The sequence below is a fragment of the Molossus molossus genome, unplaced genomic scaffold (assembly GCF_014108415.1).
Source record: "Molossus molossus isolate mMolMol1 unplaced genomic scaffold, mMolMol1.p scaffold_m16_p_11, whole genome shotgun sequence".
NCBI classification, from domain to species: Eukaryota; Metazoa; Chordata; class Mammalia; order Chiroptera; family Molossidae; genus Molossus; species Molossus molossus.
In genome coordinates this window covers 40,219,382-40,234,294 of record NW_023425346.1, presented here as the reverse complement: position 1 = coordinate 40,234,294, position 14,913 = coordinate 40,219,382, and the positions used below count along the sequence as shown (strand labels likewise).

Below are 14,913 nucleotides of genomic sequence, written 5' to 3'. Positions count from 1 at the left end.
CTAATTAATACTGTCTACAAACTAAAAAAATATTAAATTAAATATTAAATTAAAAAAATATTTTTAAAGAATCTGTAGAAGTCACCTGACCCAGTCCTCTCCATTAATACATGAGAAAACTGTACAAAGTAACAATACTCTTGGTTAGTGGCAGAAAAAAGCAGGTGTACCGACTAAAGTCAATACAGTAGTCCCCCTTTTATCCTCAGTTTCACTTTCTGCAGCTTCAGTTACCTACAGTCAAGCGTAACCTGAAAATATTAAGTGGAAAATTCCAGAAGTAAACAAATGATGAGTTTTAAATTTTGTGTTGTTCTTAGTAGTGTGATGAAATCTTGCTCTGTCCTGCTTTGTCCTGCCTGGAACGTGAACCATTCCTTTGTCCGGCGTATTTATGCCTGTGTGCACTCTAGTAAGATATTTTGAGCCCTGGCCAGTTTGGCTCAGTGGTGAGAGCATCGGCCTGCGGACCAGAGAGTCCCGGGTTCGGTTCCTGCTAAGGGCATGTGCCTCGGTTACAGTTTGTCCCCGGCCCTGGTTGGGGTCGCGTGGGTGGCAATCAGTTGTGTTTCTCTCTCTCTCTTCCTCTGTCTCTCCCTCCTGCTCTATCTGAAGATAAATGCAAAAATGTCCTCGGGTGAGGATTAAAAAACACAACACAGATATTTTGAGAAAGAGAGACCACATTCACATTACTTCTCTTAATTGTTCTATTTTATTATTAGCTATTGTTAATCTCTCACTGTGCCTGATTTATAAATTAAACTTTATCATAGATGTGCATGTATAGGAGAAAACATAGTATGTAGAGTTTGGTACAATCTGTGGCTTCAGGCATCCACTGGGGGTCTTGGGCTGTATCTCCCACAGATGAAGGGAGACCACGACACTCCTTCCTTTATACCACATTGCCACTTACAACAGGATGTTTCCAAAGCCAACTTTGATGTAAAATTGTGTTAACATTATTACCTTGATGTTAAATTTTATTATTACCATTGATGTTTCTGTGAGTTTCATGTTTTTGTTTTTCTAGTATTTTATTCATTCTGAAAATATGTGTTTTTAATTTCACTTTTATTAAGAGAAAGGAACATATGTAATGCCACGAACCATTTTCATGTTAGACTCTTAATTTAATATTTGCAATAGATGAACATATTTTAACTTTTTTGTTCTTTGTTAGGCTAAGGTTTCATTCAAAGACTGTATCTCTGGCAGGAATATTAAAATATAAACTAAAGACCTGGTAAAATGTCCTGAAGTTAATAATCTAAATAATGTTTTCCTTATAATGCACTCCTGACTGCCGCTGTGGTAATGTTCTTTCGTGCTCATTATTGTTAAACAGTTCTGTTCACATGCTCTGTTTAAAGCTATATAATTAGCAAATGCTCTAAGATAAAATCACTAAAATGTTCTTTCAGGCTATTCTTCTTTTTTGCTGACTGTTTGCTCAGAAGTCGTCTGTGCTTTGGCCTATTGTGCTAATATTGATTTCTTCGCCCACCTGCCAGCTTTCTCATTCTAGCGCATCTCAAAAACACTGCAATCAGTTGTCATTCTCGCCACATGGGAGCCGTCCAAACCCCTTGGCTGCCTCTGTGGGCATCCATTGGTTAAGGGTATTTCAATGTGCCCCTTTTCCCACTGAATCCTTGACTGTCTCCTTTGTACATTCTGAAAACCCCATGTACCTTGCTGCCTGGATACCGATTGCTGAAGAGCCTGTTTCTCATCAAGATCCCACAACTCGAGCTACCTGGGACGTAATGCTAGCTTCAACAGCCTTTTCTCCTTCACTCTTCACGGTTTGGGGGAGTATGGTAATAGTTACAGATGATATTGTGAGTTATTGATTTCAGTCAAACCTCTAAGGGTCCCTAACCATTTTCATGATTCCAGTACTAAATGGAAGCAATTTAGTTTCTAAAGGCTGATGCTGACTTGCCTGAGGGTCCCCTGCTCCCCCCGGCATTTCATACATTGCTTGATAGCTACAACCCATTGGCTTGTGGTTGCTGAACTTGCATTTGTTTCATTTATGGTGTGTGTGTGCCCATTAAAAAAACACCATAATCTTATCTTTTCTGGAGATTAGGAGAAACATCTTTGGACTTGCAAAAGACGAGAAAGGGTAAGTTGGTGGATAAACTGGATTATCCTAGTTTTATTGGTTTGGTTATTTTCTTGCTGTACTTGCCATTGGAAACAGAAATCTTCTTTAGTTACAGATATTTACTTATGCTTTGGCTTCTTTAAATTATATGACATCACTTATGCAAAGGTCATTTAATTATAATTCCCATGTTAGTCTTAAATCAAAAGGTGAGAAGAGTAGTTCCAAAGCCCAAACTTCTTTCTATTGACATTTGCAGAAATAGTCTCCATACTCAGAAAGGCTGAATGGGAAATGTATGCTATTTTTTTTAACTCATCTTTTTTTTTTATTTTTTTTTATTTTTGTAACAGATGTTTCTCCTTTTCCCCCATTGACTCCCATCTCCCCCTCCCTCTTCGCCCCATCCCTAGCTTTGTTGTCCATGTCCATTGTTCATGCATACAAACATATAAGTTCTGTGGTTTATCTCTCCCCCTCCAACTCCCTCTTCTGGGGATTGTCAGTCTGTACCCCACTTCCACGTCTCTGGGACTACCCTGTTCTTCAGACTGTTATGTTCATTATATTCCACAAATAAGTGAGATCATATGATACTTGTCTTTCTCTGTTTGGCTTGCTTCATTTAGGATAATACTTTCCAGGTCCCTCCATGTCGTCTCAAACGATAAGAGATCTTTCTTTCTTACAGTTGCATACTACTCCATTGTGTATATGTACCACAGTTTTTTTTTTTCCATTCGTCTACTGATGGACATTTGGGCTGTTTCCAGATCTTAGCTATTGTAAATAGTGCTGAGAACATGGGGATACATATATTCTTTCTGATTGGTGTTTCAGTCTTCTTAGGGTATATTTCTAGAAGTGGGATCACTGAGTCAAATGGAAGTTCAATTTTTAATTTTTTGAGGTAACACCATAGTGTTTTCCATAGTGGCTGCACCAGTCTGCATTCTCACCAGCAGTGTACTAGAGTCCCCTTTTCTCCACACTCTCACTAACACTTATTCATCTTTATTGTTGAATGTATTACAGATGTCCCCCCCTTTTTTTTCCCCACTGACCCCCTCCTCCCTAATTCTTCCCCTCTTCTGACTTCCCCACACTATTGTCGGTGTCCATTGGTTATACATATATGCATAGAAGTTCTTTGGTTTATCTTATCCTGCCCTCCCTCCCCCCTTTCCTCTGAGTTTCATCAATCTAACAACTAATTTGTACTTCTTAATTCCTTCATCTTTTTCACCCATCCCTCCAGCCCCTGCCCATCTATCAAGCAACAAAAAATTCTCTGTTTCTATGAGTCTGTTTCTGTTCTGCTTGCTCATTTTGTTTGTAGATTCAATTGTTGATAGATATGTATTAATTCCCATTTTATTGTTCATATTTTTGTTCTTCTCTTTCGAGAAGACCCTTCAACATTTCATATAACACTGGTTTGGTGGTGATGAACTCCATTAGCTTTTTCTTGTCTGAGAAACTATTGATATGTCCATCTAAATGATAGCTTTGCAGAATAGAGTAATCTTAATCTTGGTTGTAGGTCATTGCTTTTCATCACCTTGAATATCTCTTGCCACTCCCTTCTGGCCTGCAAAGTTTCTTTTGAGAAATCAGCTGACAGTCTTATGGGAACTTCTTTGTAGGTAACAAACTGCTTTTCTCTTGCTGCTTTTAAGATTCTCTCTTTGTATTTAACCTTTGGCATTTTGATGATAATGTGTCTTGGCATGGACCTCTTTGGGTTCATCTTGTTTGGGACTCTCTGTGCTTCCTTGTAAATTATTCTTTATTTCAGTTAGTGTATCCTTCATTTCTGACTGGCCTTTTATATGTTGTTGATGTTCTCACTGAGTTCCATGGAGGTTGTCTTAAGTTCCTTGAATGTTTCACTAAGTTCCTTGAGTATCCTTATAACGAGTGTTTTGAATTCTGCATCTGATTGATTGCTTATCTTCATTCTGTTTAGTTCTTTTCCTGGAGTTTTGTTCTTTTCTTTCACTTGGGACATATTTCTTTGTCTCCTCATTTTGGCTGCTTACCTGTGATTGTTTCCATGTATTAAGTAGAGTTACTATGTCTCCTAGGCTTTGTAGGGTGGCCTGTTGTTGTAGGTGTCCTGTAGGGTCCAGTGGCACAGCCTCCCTGATTACCTCACCTGTGCACTTGAGGTGCACCCCTCGTGTGGACTTTATATCCTTCTGTTGTACTTGAGTCTTGATTGCTGTTGGCATGTCAATGGGAGGGATTGACTTAGGTTGATCAGCTGCAAGGACTGGCTGTGCCCACTGACCACTGGCCTCTGACTCCCTTGGAGGATCAGCTGTGTAGGGGCCCACCACACAGAGCAAGACTTACTTCAGCAGGGCTCTGGTACCCACTGAGTTTGCTCATTGAGTGTGTCACTTGTGGAGGTGGTTGGGTGGTGGTGTTTCGATGTGGTCTGAAGCTGTCCCCTGGGTGTGCTGGCTCTGGGGCAAGGTCAGTCACTGCCTGTGTTCTACCTGGGGCCACCAGGCATCAGCTCCAGAGTGATCTTCAGATGGCTGCTTCTTGTGCTGGGCTTGGAGGTGCCCAGGAAAAGCCAACTTGTGAACCAAGGCTGGCTGCTTCTAGTGCCAGGCCTGGGGCCACTTAACAAGAGGTATGGGGCCCACTGAGACAAGATGCTGCTTGTTTGAGAGATTTTAGGAAACTCTGAAGCAGGATCCAAGACAAGTCAATCCTATGGTATAGCCACTGAAAACAGCTTGGTGGCCCGAAAGTTGGGTGGGGCAGGGCCTTAGGGAATCACCAGGGCAGGGCAAACAGTGTGAGCCAGGTTGCTGGATATGGCACAGGTCTGCCACCCCAGGGAAGGGCTCACCAAAGGAACAAAGGCTCTGCCAGCACGTCTGTCTGAGAGAAAGCTGCCTCTCCAGCCCTTGTCCGGAGGTCAAACAGCTCAGTTCTTCCCTATATGTCTCTGGTGTCTTTCAAAATGCCTCTCTTCCGAGTGCAGGGCCTTTAAGGGGAGCTGCCTGGGGCTCCTGCAGCCGCAGCCTCCCTCAGCCTTAGTTCCCATTGGTTTTACAGCCAGAAGTGATGGGGACTTCTCTTCCTGGCACTGGAACCCTGAGCTGAGCACCTGGTGTGGGACAGGGACCCCCTTGCTCCTCAGGGAGGACCTTCCCAGCTGAGGTATCCTTCCTGATTTTTATCCACCACACCTGGGTGTAGGACCAGCCTGTCAGCCTCTACCCCTCCTACCTGTCTGGGTGTGGCTGCTTCTTTAATTTTGTAGCTTTAGGACTTCATTCAGCTCCATGTCAGGAGGTTCTGAATGATGGTTGTGCAGTAGTTTTGTTGTCATTTTGATGTGGTGTGCCAGGAGGCGAGTATAGCATTTACCTATGCCTTCATCTTGACTGGAAGTCTTTTTTTTTTTTTTTTTACAGAAATTTAATCAACTGAATGCTTTTAATTCATTAAGATCCTTCTTTGCCCTGAACTGTGTTCCACAAACTCAAAGACATGCTACAGAAAACACATATATTTAGTTTCTTCAGTCTTGGCTACATCTTACACAAAGGTGAAACCAAGTAACAATAAATTAACATCATCATTGTCTGCAATTGAAACGATGATATACAATATAAATGAACTATTCCAAAGTCAGATAATGTATACTAGTTTTTCTCTTTTACTTTTTTTATTATTTTTTATTAATTTATTTTTGATACAGATGTTTCTCCTTTTTTCCCCATTGACACCCTCCTACCCATCCCCGCACCCCATCCCCAGCTTTGTTGTCCATATCTATCGGTTATGCGTACATGCATATAAGTTCTGTGGTTTATCTCTTCCCTCCCGGCCTCCCTCCCTGTTCTGAGGGTTGTCAGTCTGTACCCTACTTCCATGTCTCTGGGTTTACCCTGTTCCTCACATTGTTATGTTCCTTATATTCCAAAAATAAGTGAGATCATGTGATATTTGCCTTTCTCAGCTTGGCTTGTTTCACTTAGGATAATACTCTCCAGGCCCCTCCATGTCGTCTCAAAGGATAAGAGCACTTACTTTCTTACAGCTGCATAGTACTCCATTGTATATGTGCCACAGCTTTTTTATCCATGCGTCTACTAATGGACATTCGGGCTGTTTCCAGATCTTAGCTATTGTAAATAGTGCTGCTATGAAAATGGGGGTACACATATTCTTTCTGACTCGTGTTTCAGGCTTCTTAGGGTATATTCCTAGAAGTGGGATCACTGAGTCAAGTGGAAATTCTATTTTTAACTTTTTGAGGTAACACTATAGTGTTTTCCGTAGTGGCTGCACCAGTCTGCATTCTCACCAGCAGTGTACTAGAGTCCCCTTTTCTCCACACCCTCGCCAATACTTGTTTGATGATTTGTTGATGGTGGCCATTCTGACAGGTGTGAGGTGATACCTCATCGTTGTTTTAATTTGCATCTCTCTGATGATTAGTGGTGCTGAGCATTTCTTCATATGTCTCTTGGCCATTTGTATGTCCTGTTTGGAGAGGTGTCTATTTAGTTCCTCTGCCCATTTTTTTTATTGTGTTCTTTGTCTTCCTTTTGTTGAGTTGTATGAGCACTCTATAATTTTGGAAATTAATTCCTTATCTGATGTATCATTGGCAATTATGCTCTCCCATACAGTGAGTTCTGTTTTCATTTTGATGGTTGTTTCTTTTGCTGTGCATAAGTTTTTAGTTTGATGTAGTCCCATGTGTTCATTTTATCCTTTGTTTCTGTTGCCTTAGATGATGTATCAGTGAAAATTCTGCTGTGTATGATGTCCAAAATTCTGTTGCCTACATTTTCTGCTAGGATTTTTATGGATTCACGGGTCACATTTAAGTCTTTTATCCATTTTGAGTCTATTCTTGTGTATGGTGTAAGTGGATGGTTTATTTTCATATTTTTGCATGTAGCTGTCCAATTTTCCCAACACCATTTATTAAAGAGACTGTCTTTACTCCATTGTATGCTCTTGCCACCTTTGTCAAATATTAATTGAGCATAATGTCTTGGGTCAATTTCTGGGTTCTCTGTTCTGTTCCACTCGTCTATATGCCTGTTCTTATGCCAGTACCAGGCTCATTTGAATACAGTCGCTTTGTAGTATAACCTGATATCATGTATTGTGATCCCATATACTTTGTCCTTCTTTTTCAAGATTGCTGTGGCTATTCGAGGTCTTTTTTCGGTTCCATATGAACTTTTGAAGTATTTGTTCTAGTTCTGTGAAATATATCATTGGTATTTTGATGGGGATTGCATTGAATCTATAGATTGCTTTGGGTAGTATGGACATTTTAATGATGTTAATTCTTCCAACCCATGAACAAGGTATGTGCTTCCACTTTTTTATATCTTTCTCTATTTCTTTTTTTAATGTCCTGTAGTTTTCTGCAAATAAGTCCTTTATTTCATTGGTTAAGTTTATTCCTAGGTATCTTAATTTTTTTGCCGTGATGGTAAATGGAATAGTTTTTTAGTTTGTTTTTTTTGTCTGTGAGTTCATCATTGGTGTAGAAGAATGCCATCAGTTTCTTGATGTTAATTTTGTATCCTGCTACTTTGCCAAATTCATTTATTAAGTCTAGTAGATTTTTGATGGATTCTTTAGGGTTTTCTATGTATAATATCATGTCATCTGCAAATAATGACAGTTTTACTTCCTCTTTTCCAATTTGGATCCCTTTTATTTTTTCTTCATGTCTGATTGCAGTGGCTAAGACTTCCAGTACTATGTTAAATAAGAATGACGAAAGTGGGCATCCCTGTCTTGTTCCTGTTTTTAAGGGAAATGCTTTTAGTTTTTGCCCATTGAGTATGATGTTGGCTGTAGGTCTTTCATATTATGTCGAGATATGATACCTCTATTCCAATATTGCTGAACGTTTTTATCAGAAATGGATGCTGGATTTTGTCAAATGCTTTTTCAACATCTATTGATATGATCATGTGGTTTTTATTCTTCATTTTGTTTATGTGGTGTATCACATTTACTGATCTGTGAATATTGTACCAGCCTTGCATCCCTGGGATGAATCCCACTTGGTCATGGTGAATGCTTTTTTTGATGTATTGCTGGATCTGATTTGCTAGTATTTTGTTCAGGATTTTGGCATCTATGTTCACCAGGGTTATTGGTCTGTAGTTTATTTTATTTCTTCTTCTGGTTTTGGAATTAGAATTATGCTGGCCTCATAAAATGAGTTTAGAAGTCCTCCTTCTTCTTGAATTTTTTGAAATAGTTAGAGGAGAATAAGTGTTAGTTCTTTAAATGTTTAGTAAAACTCCCCCATGAAGCTGTCTGGGCCTGGGCTTTTGTTTGCTGGGAGAGTCTTGATAACCTCTTCAATTTTCTTAGTTGCTATTGGTCTGTTCAAGTTTTCTATCTCTTTCTGGTCCAGTTTTGGGAGACTATGTGTTTCTAGAAATTTGTCCATTTTGCATAGATTGTCGAATTTGTTGCCATATAATTGTTCATAGTATTTGTTAACGATCCTTTGTATTTCTGTGGTATCAGTTGTTACTTCTCCTCTTTCATTCTGATTTTGTGTATTTGGGTTCTCTCTCTTTGTTTCCTGGTGAGTTTAACTAAGGGTCTATCTATCTTGTTTATCTTTTTGAAAAACCAGCTCTTTGTTTTATTGATCCTTTGAATTGTTGTTTGGTCTCTATGTCATTTATTTCTGCTCTGATCTTTACTATTTCCTTCCTTCTACTTGCTCTGGGGTTTTCTTTTAATTTGCTGTCTAGTTATTTAAGTTGTGAGGTTAGAAAGTGTATTAGAAATTTTTTTTTTGTTTCTTGAGATAGGCCCATAGTGCTATGAACTTCCCTATCAGAACTGCTTTTGCTGCATCCCATAGATTTTGTGTTGTTATGTGTTCATTTTCATTGGTTTCCAGGAAGTATTTAATTTCTTCCTTGATCTCCTCGGTAACCCATTTATTGTTAAATAACATGCTATTTAGCCTCCCTGTGTTCAAATGTCTTTGCATGTTCTTCTTGCAATTGATTTCTAGTTTCATGCCATTGTGATCTGAGAAGATGCTTGATATGATTTCAATCTTCTTGAACTTGTAGAGACTTAGTTTGTGTCCTAACATGTGGTCTATCTTTGAGAATGTCTCATGTGCACTTGAGAAGAGTATGAATTCTGTAGCTTTTGGGTGTAATTCTCTGTAGATATCTATTAAATCCATTTGGTCTAGTGCTTCATTTAGAGTCTTTGTCTCCTTGTTAATTTTTTGTCCAAAGGATCTATCCTGTGATGTCAGCAGGGTATTGAAGCCCCCTGCTATGATTGTATTACTGTCAATTTCTTCTTTGAAGTCCTCCAAAAGATTTATATATTTTGGTGCTCTTATATTGGGTGCATATATATTTACCAAGATTATATCTTCCTGTTGCCCCAATCCTTTCAGTATTATGTAGTGACTTTCTTTGTCTCTAGTTATGGCCTTCATTTTGAAATCTATTTTATCAGATATAATTATTACTACCCCAGCTTGTTTTTCTTTTTCATTCGCTTGGAAGATTTTTTTCTATCCCTTCACTTTCAACCTACGTGAGTGTTTTGTTGTGAGGTGGGTCTCTTGTAAACAACATATATATGAGTCATGCTTTCTTATTCAATCAGCTACTCTTCGTCTTTTTATTGGAGCATTAAATCCATTTACACTTAAGGTGATTATTGATATGTACTTATTTATTGCCATTTTTGTTTAGTGTTGTTATATTTTTCTTCCTATTTCTTCTACTCATTACAGCAGTCCTTTTAACATTTCTTGCAATTCTAGTTTGGTGCTAATGTATTCCCTTAGCCTTTTTTTGGTCTGGAAAGCTCTTCATTTAACCTTCTATTTTGAATGATAGCGTTGCTGGATAGTGTAGTCTTGGATTCAGACCCTTATTCTTCATGACTTTGATTACCTCATGCTATTCCCTTCTGGCCTGTAGTGTTTCTGTTGAGAAGTCAGCTGATAGCCTTATGGGGGTTTCTTTGTAGGTAACCTGTTGCTTCTCTCTTGCTGCCTTTAGGATTCTCTCTTTGTCTTTAGTTTTAGGCATTTTAATTACTATATGTCTTGGTGTGTACCTACTTGGGTTTCTTCTTACTTGGGGCTCTCTGTGCTTCTCGAACTTGAATGCCTTCTTCCTTCACCAAATTAGGGATGTTTTCTGTCACCATTTCTTCAAATATATTCTCTAACCCTTTCTCATTTTCTTCTTTGAGAACTCCTATGATGCAAATATTATTATGTTTCCAGTTGTCCCCCAGTTCTCTTAAGCTGTCTTCCTGTTTTTTAATTGTTTTTTCCTTTTGGTTTTCTGATTGGTTGATTTTTTTCTACCCTGTCTTCTAATTCACTTATCCGGTCCTCATTTTTCTCTAGTTTGCTGTTTAGTTCTTCCAATGTGTTTTTTATTTCTGCTATGTCATTCTTGATTTCTTCTTGGTGGTTTTTCACTTCCAACTGGTTGATTTTAAATGTTTCTATGTCTTTAGTCATGGTGTTGATGTCCTTACTCATGCTGCTGAGCTTCCTCAAATCATGGCTCTGAATTCTACCTCTGATAACTTGCTTAACTGCATTTCATTTATTGCATCTTCAGTAGAAGTTTCTTGTTCTTTTATTTGGGGTTTGGATGAGCATGGGAGGATCCCCGTTCAACACCACTGTCAAGTCTTACTTTCCTGGGTAGATTTGCAAGCCCTGGAATGTTTCAGTTATCCTTCAGCTTTTTCCTGGAGGCTATTAGTCTCAGTTACTTGAAGAGCCTTGGTTTCTCAGATGAATGAAAAACTCCCTCAGGTGTTCCGCATAAAAGGCTTTAAGCATTTGTTAGAATGGGATTGCAGACAAAAACGACAGAACTGATATTGTACATTTTAGAGTCAGATACACAGAAGTGATAGGTGAACTCATAGGAGAGAATGTGCACATTAAATAATGAGAAAGGACAGAAATAGAGTTGTGGATGTAGTGTGGGTACAAGAAGCAGGAAGAAGAGGAGGATCGTAGCCATTAGTGGAGAAGCAGGGGAGAATAATGCATGGCCTAAGACAGAAAGAGTTTTAAACATGGAGATGTGCTTAACAGGGTTAAGGACCACCAGGAGGTTCAGGAAAGGGGGTCTGAGGACAATCCTTTAGGTGTTCATGAGGGAGATCACTAGCAACACTTGACAGGACACTTGATTTTGATATAGCATGTTTCAAATGGAGCATGGGTTACAGGAAGGAATGGTTTGGAAGCAGGTCAGGATGGAAGTCATAGGTGATCCTATTCTAGGCATGGAGTTCCAAAGAAGGGAAATATGATGGCCAGGATAACAGCCAATAGAAAACCTAAGTGTGTTTGAAAACTAAGAGTCTGAATTTTTTTGGTTATTCTGATATACAGTGATACCTCGGTTCTCGAACGCCTCGGTTTTCGACCAAATGGAGATTCGAGAAACTTTTGTCTCGGAATCCGAACAAATATTTGGAACTCGAACTTCTGAGATGAGCCGAGTTGAGCCGAATGGCGTTCATTCGGCCCAGCGCGCCTTGCTTGCGTCATCAGTGTGAGTGCAGAGAGAGAGTCACGCTTTGTGGAGTCACGCTTTCCTATTGGTTTCATTGCTTCGGTTCTCGAACAATTCAGTTCTCGACCGTCCTCCTGGAACGAATTATGTTCGAGAACCGAGGTATCACTGTATAGGGTAAATATATTTTTTAGAAAACAAACTTTGAATAGTTAAAGTGCAAAAAAAAAAAAAAAAAAAAAGCTTGTTTATTTAGTCACTTTAATTCATCATATTTTAGGACATGTTATTTATTCAATTTTGATTTTATGTATTACCATAGTTAGTCATGCTTACATCAAATATGTAATATAAGGTATTTAATTGGGAATGTCCGTTTCTTCCTTTACTAAAAATAATTCCACACATCTCTATCTCCCTCCTCTCTGCTTCCTTAGCTACATGTGTACATGGAGCATGTAAGTATTTGTTTTTATTGTATTAGTTTGTTTGGTTTCTTGCTTACAAAGATAATATGTATTTATTGTAAAAATATCCTTCAGCACTTAAAGGCTTAAAGAGTAAAAATTTAAAATTCTAAGAAATGATGCTATTCACAGAGAGCCAATATAATATTTTGGCAAACCTCCTTCCAAATCTCTTTCTATGTGTAGATACACAAACGATATTTATTTTAATGGGATCATACTGTAAATGTGGTTTTGCATCGACTTTTTGCATCTAACAATGTGTTGTGGACATTTTCTATGTCAGTGAACATAGATAAAAAACATTCTTTTTCAACGGCAGTCATTGTATGAAGGTGCCATAATTAATGTAAGCTGTCTCCTACTGCCAGACACAGACTCTTTCTACTTTCTGTGTTTAAGCAGCACTGTAGTGAACATTCCTGTGGGTACATATTGTGTGCTTGTCTGATTGTCTTCTTTGAATAACTTCCTGAAAGTGGGCAAATATATTTTTCCCAAAGGCTATACATACATTATATTGTGATATATATTTACATATTGCCCAATAAGTGCTGTACCAGTTATAGTTTTACCAATTCACACCTATTAGTACCCACAAAGTTCTTTTAAATGTCTTGAAAAAAATTTTTCATCCTCATTTTGGCTCATTTTTCTCTTATAAAATAAGGAGAATGAAATAATCAGTAGTTATTAAACTTTTTAGGATCTTAGGCCCATTTTAGAATTTTTAAAAAGTGTTGAACAGAAACTGGAACTGTTGTTTCAGAAAAACACACATGTTCAAAAACAGAGAACTTTTTATCTACTATTTATGAGAATTCACAGATTCTTGGAAGTCAATTCACAGAGCCTTTAGGATTTTACTCCATGAATCCAAGTGAAGAATCTCTGAAAGAGATGATGTTAAAGAGTCTTTCTCCTTTTAACACTAAAGCACACGCGCGCACACACACACACCCCTTGCACACACATCGCACACATATAACACTCATGTGCACAGAGAATTATAATATATATTTGGAAAAACTTTGACATCTGCTTGTTACAGAACCTAGTCTCCTTGTGACCAGTAAAATCTCTTGAGTATGTTTAGTTATTGAAATGAACTATTTATTTCAGGTTCTTCAATGGCGAGCCCACCAAGAAGAGGTAGCAAGACTGGAAATGGAAATTTCTGCCAGAAGAAGAGAAAAGCAAAAGGAGAAAGAGAAATTGTGGAAGAAGAAGGAATTGTTACAAAGAGAAGAACAGAAAGAAAAAGTATAACATTCTCTGTTGCTGTGAATGTGTGAATGAATGTTTAATTGCCTGATTGAGCTTTGGTTAAACTTAGTGTTTGGCACGGACTTTTCATAGGCAGTTCTCAGGGAGATCTGTGGACATGGAGGAGAACCCACTTATTAACTTGCACAAGCTCAGGTACTTGTGATGAGAAGAGATTCTGTAGATAAAGAAGAGAAGGTTTTGTGGCTGTCGTTAAGTCTTGCACTAAGCAAGGACATGGCAGTGGCCAGGTAGGCTGGGGTGGCAATTTGGTTGTCTGCAGTGCAGTAAGTGACTGTAAAAAAAAAAAAGTGCAAGGAAAGGCACTTTGAAATATGGCAGAAAGACCTTTATCTGCCTGTTGATAAGCTGTAGAGACCAAAACAAAACAACTAAACAAACAGTAATAAAAGGAATAATTAAGCTCTAAGCCAAATTCACGGTCAACCTCTTGCAATTCTATAGGACCAAGGCATATGTTTTACTATATTTATGTTCTTTTATAAAAAATACTTCTTATATTTAGAAAGTATTTATTAAAGCATAGAGAATGATATAATACTCAGACGTACTCACCAGAGTTCTGGCTACCTTTATATATACTAAACAAAAGTCTAGATTCTGTTTATTTCAGTTAGTTTCTATGTTGGTGACACGTTTTAGTGCGTCGGTGTTTAACCCTAGCTTGGCAGAAAAGCCCCTCTAGGCAGTGCCCTTGACTTGAGACGGGTGCTCTGTTAGCTGGTGCTGTTTCCCCGCCTGGTCTTCACCTCTCACAGGAGAGCAGCCACAGAGAGGGAACCATGTGCAAACCTCACCTTAGGGTTTCCGAACAAGAGATAGCTTTGCCCTCAGTCTTCTCCCAGTGATTTGTCTTTCATGGGATAACACTGTCTTTTTGTTGGAATAACATTCTGATTTGTATCCACTGCCAAAGTTTACCCTGGTAGGTGCCCAGCTCCTTTCAAATCCGCCTTTACATTATTAGATCACCTTTGTGTGTGCTTTCAAACCCACGCTGAACATAATATTCACTCTCGTGGTTTTATCCAAGACTCCAGGTAAGTTTTGATTCATAAGCAGTTAGGTGATAATGGTAATATTTCAGAAACATCTCTCCACTTTTGAAATTATTGTCATGATAAAATCAAAAGATGGTGCCTTTCTACAGACGGTCCCTAGGAGCTATTGTCAGGAACAAAATTACTGTGCTAGATGAATCTTAAAACGCTCGGTATGTAACACTGGTGTCGGCATCATCTTTTCACGAGAAAAGGCGGCTCTTCGGGTGGCTTGAGTAACAAAGGTCGCTCTGCTTCACGGCGTTCAGGAGCTTGGCTGCTGGACTTGCATGGACTCCAAGGCCGGGAAATTTTCAGCCTTGCTCCCAAAATGGAGCTTTCAACCAAGGATCACATAAAAAAGAGACTTATCCCTTCCTTGCTCTAGCCTGTCCCAAGTCTCTCTCAATTTGAGCCAGCTCCTATTTCAGCATTGAAACCACCCACAT

The 14,913-nt window shown here is 38.8% G+C and overlaps 1 protein-coding gene across 2 annotated transcripts in view; it reads left to right on the top strand.

The window, feature by feature from the left end:
• The window catches only part of CCDC148 (coiled-coil domain containing 148), a 181,514-nt gene that overhangs the window by 90,134 nt on the left and 76,467 nt on the right, over positions 1-14,913 (top strand). For both annotated transcript variants that reach the window (XM_036254893.1, XM_036254894.1), the window contains one exon: positions 13,260-13,400. In XM_036254893.1, the coding sequence (XP_036110786.1) occupies positions 13,260-13,400 (141 nt within the window). The remainder of the gene's footprint in view (positions 1-13,259; positions 13,401-14,913) is intronic.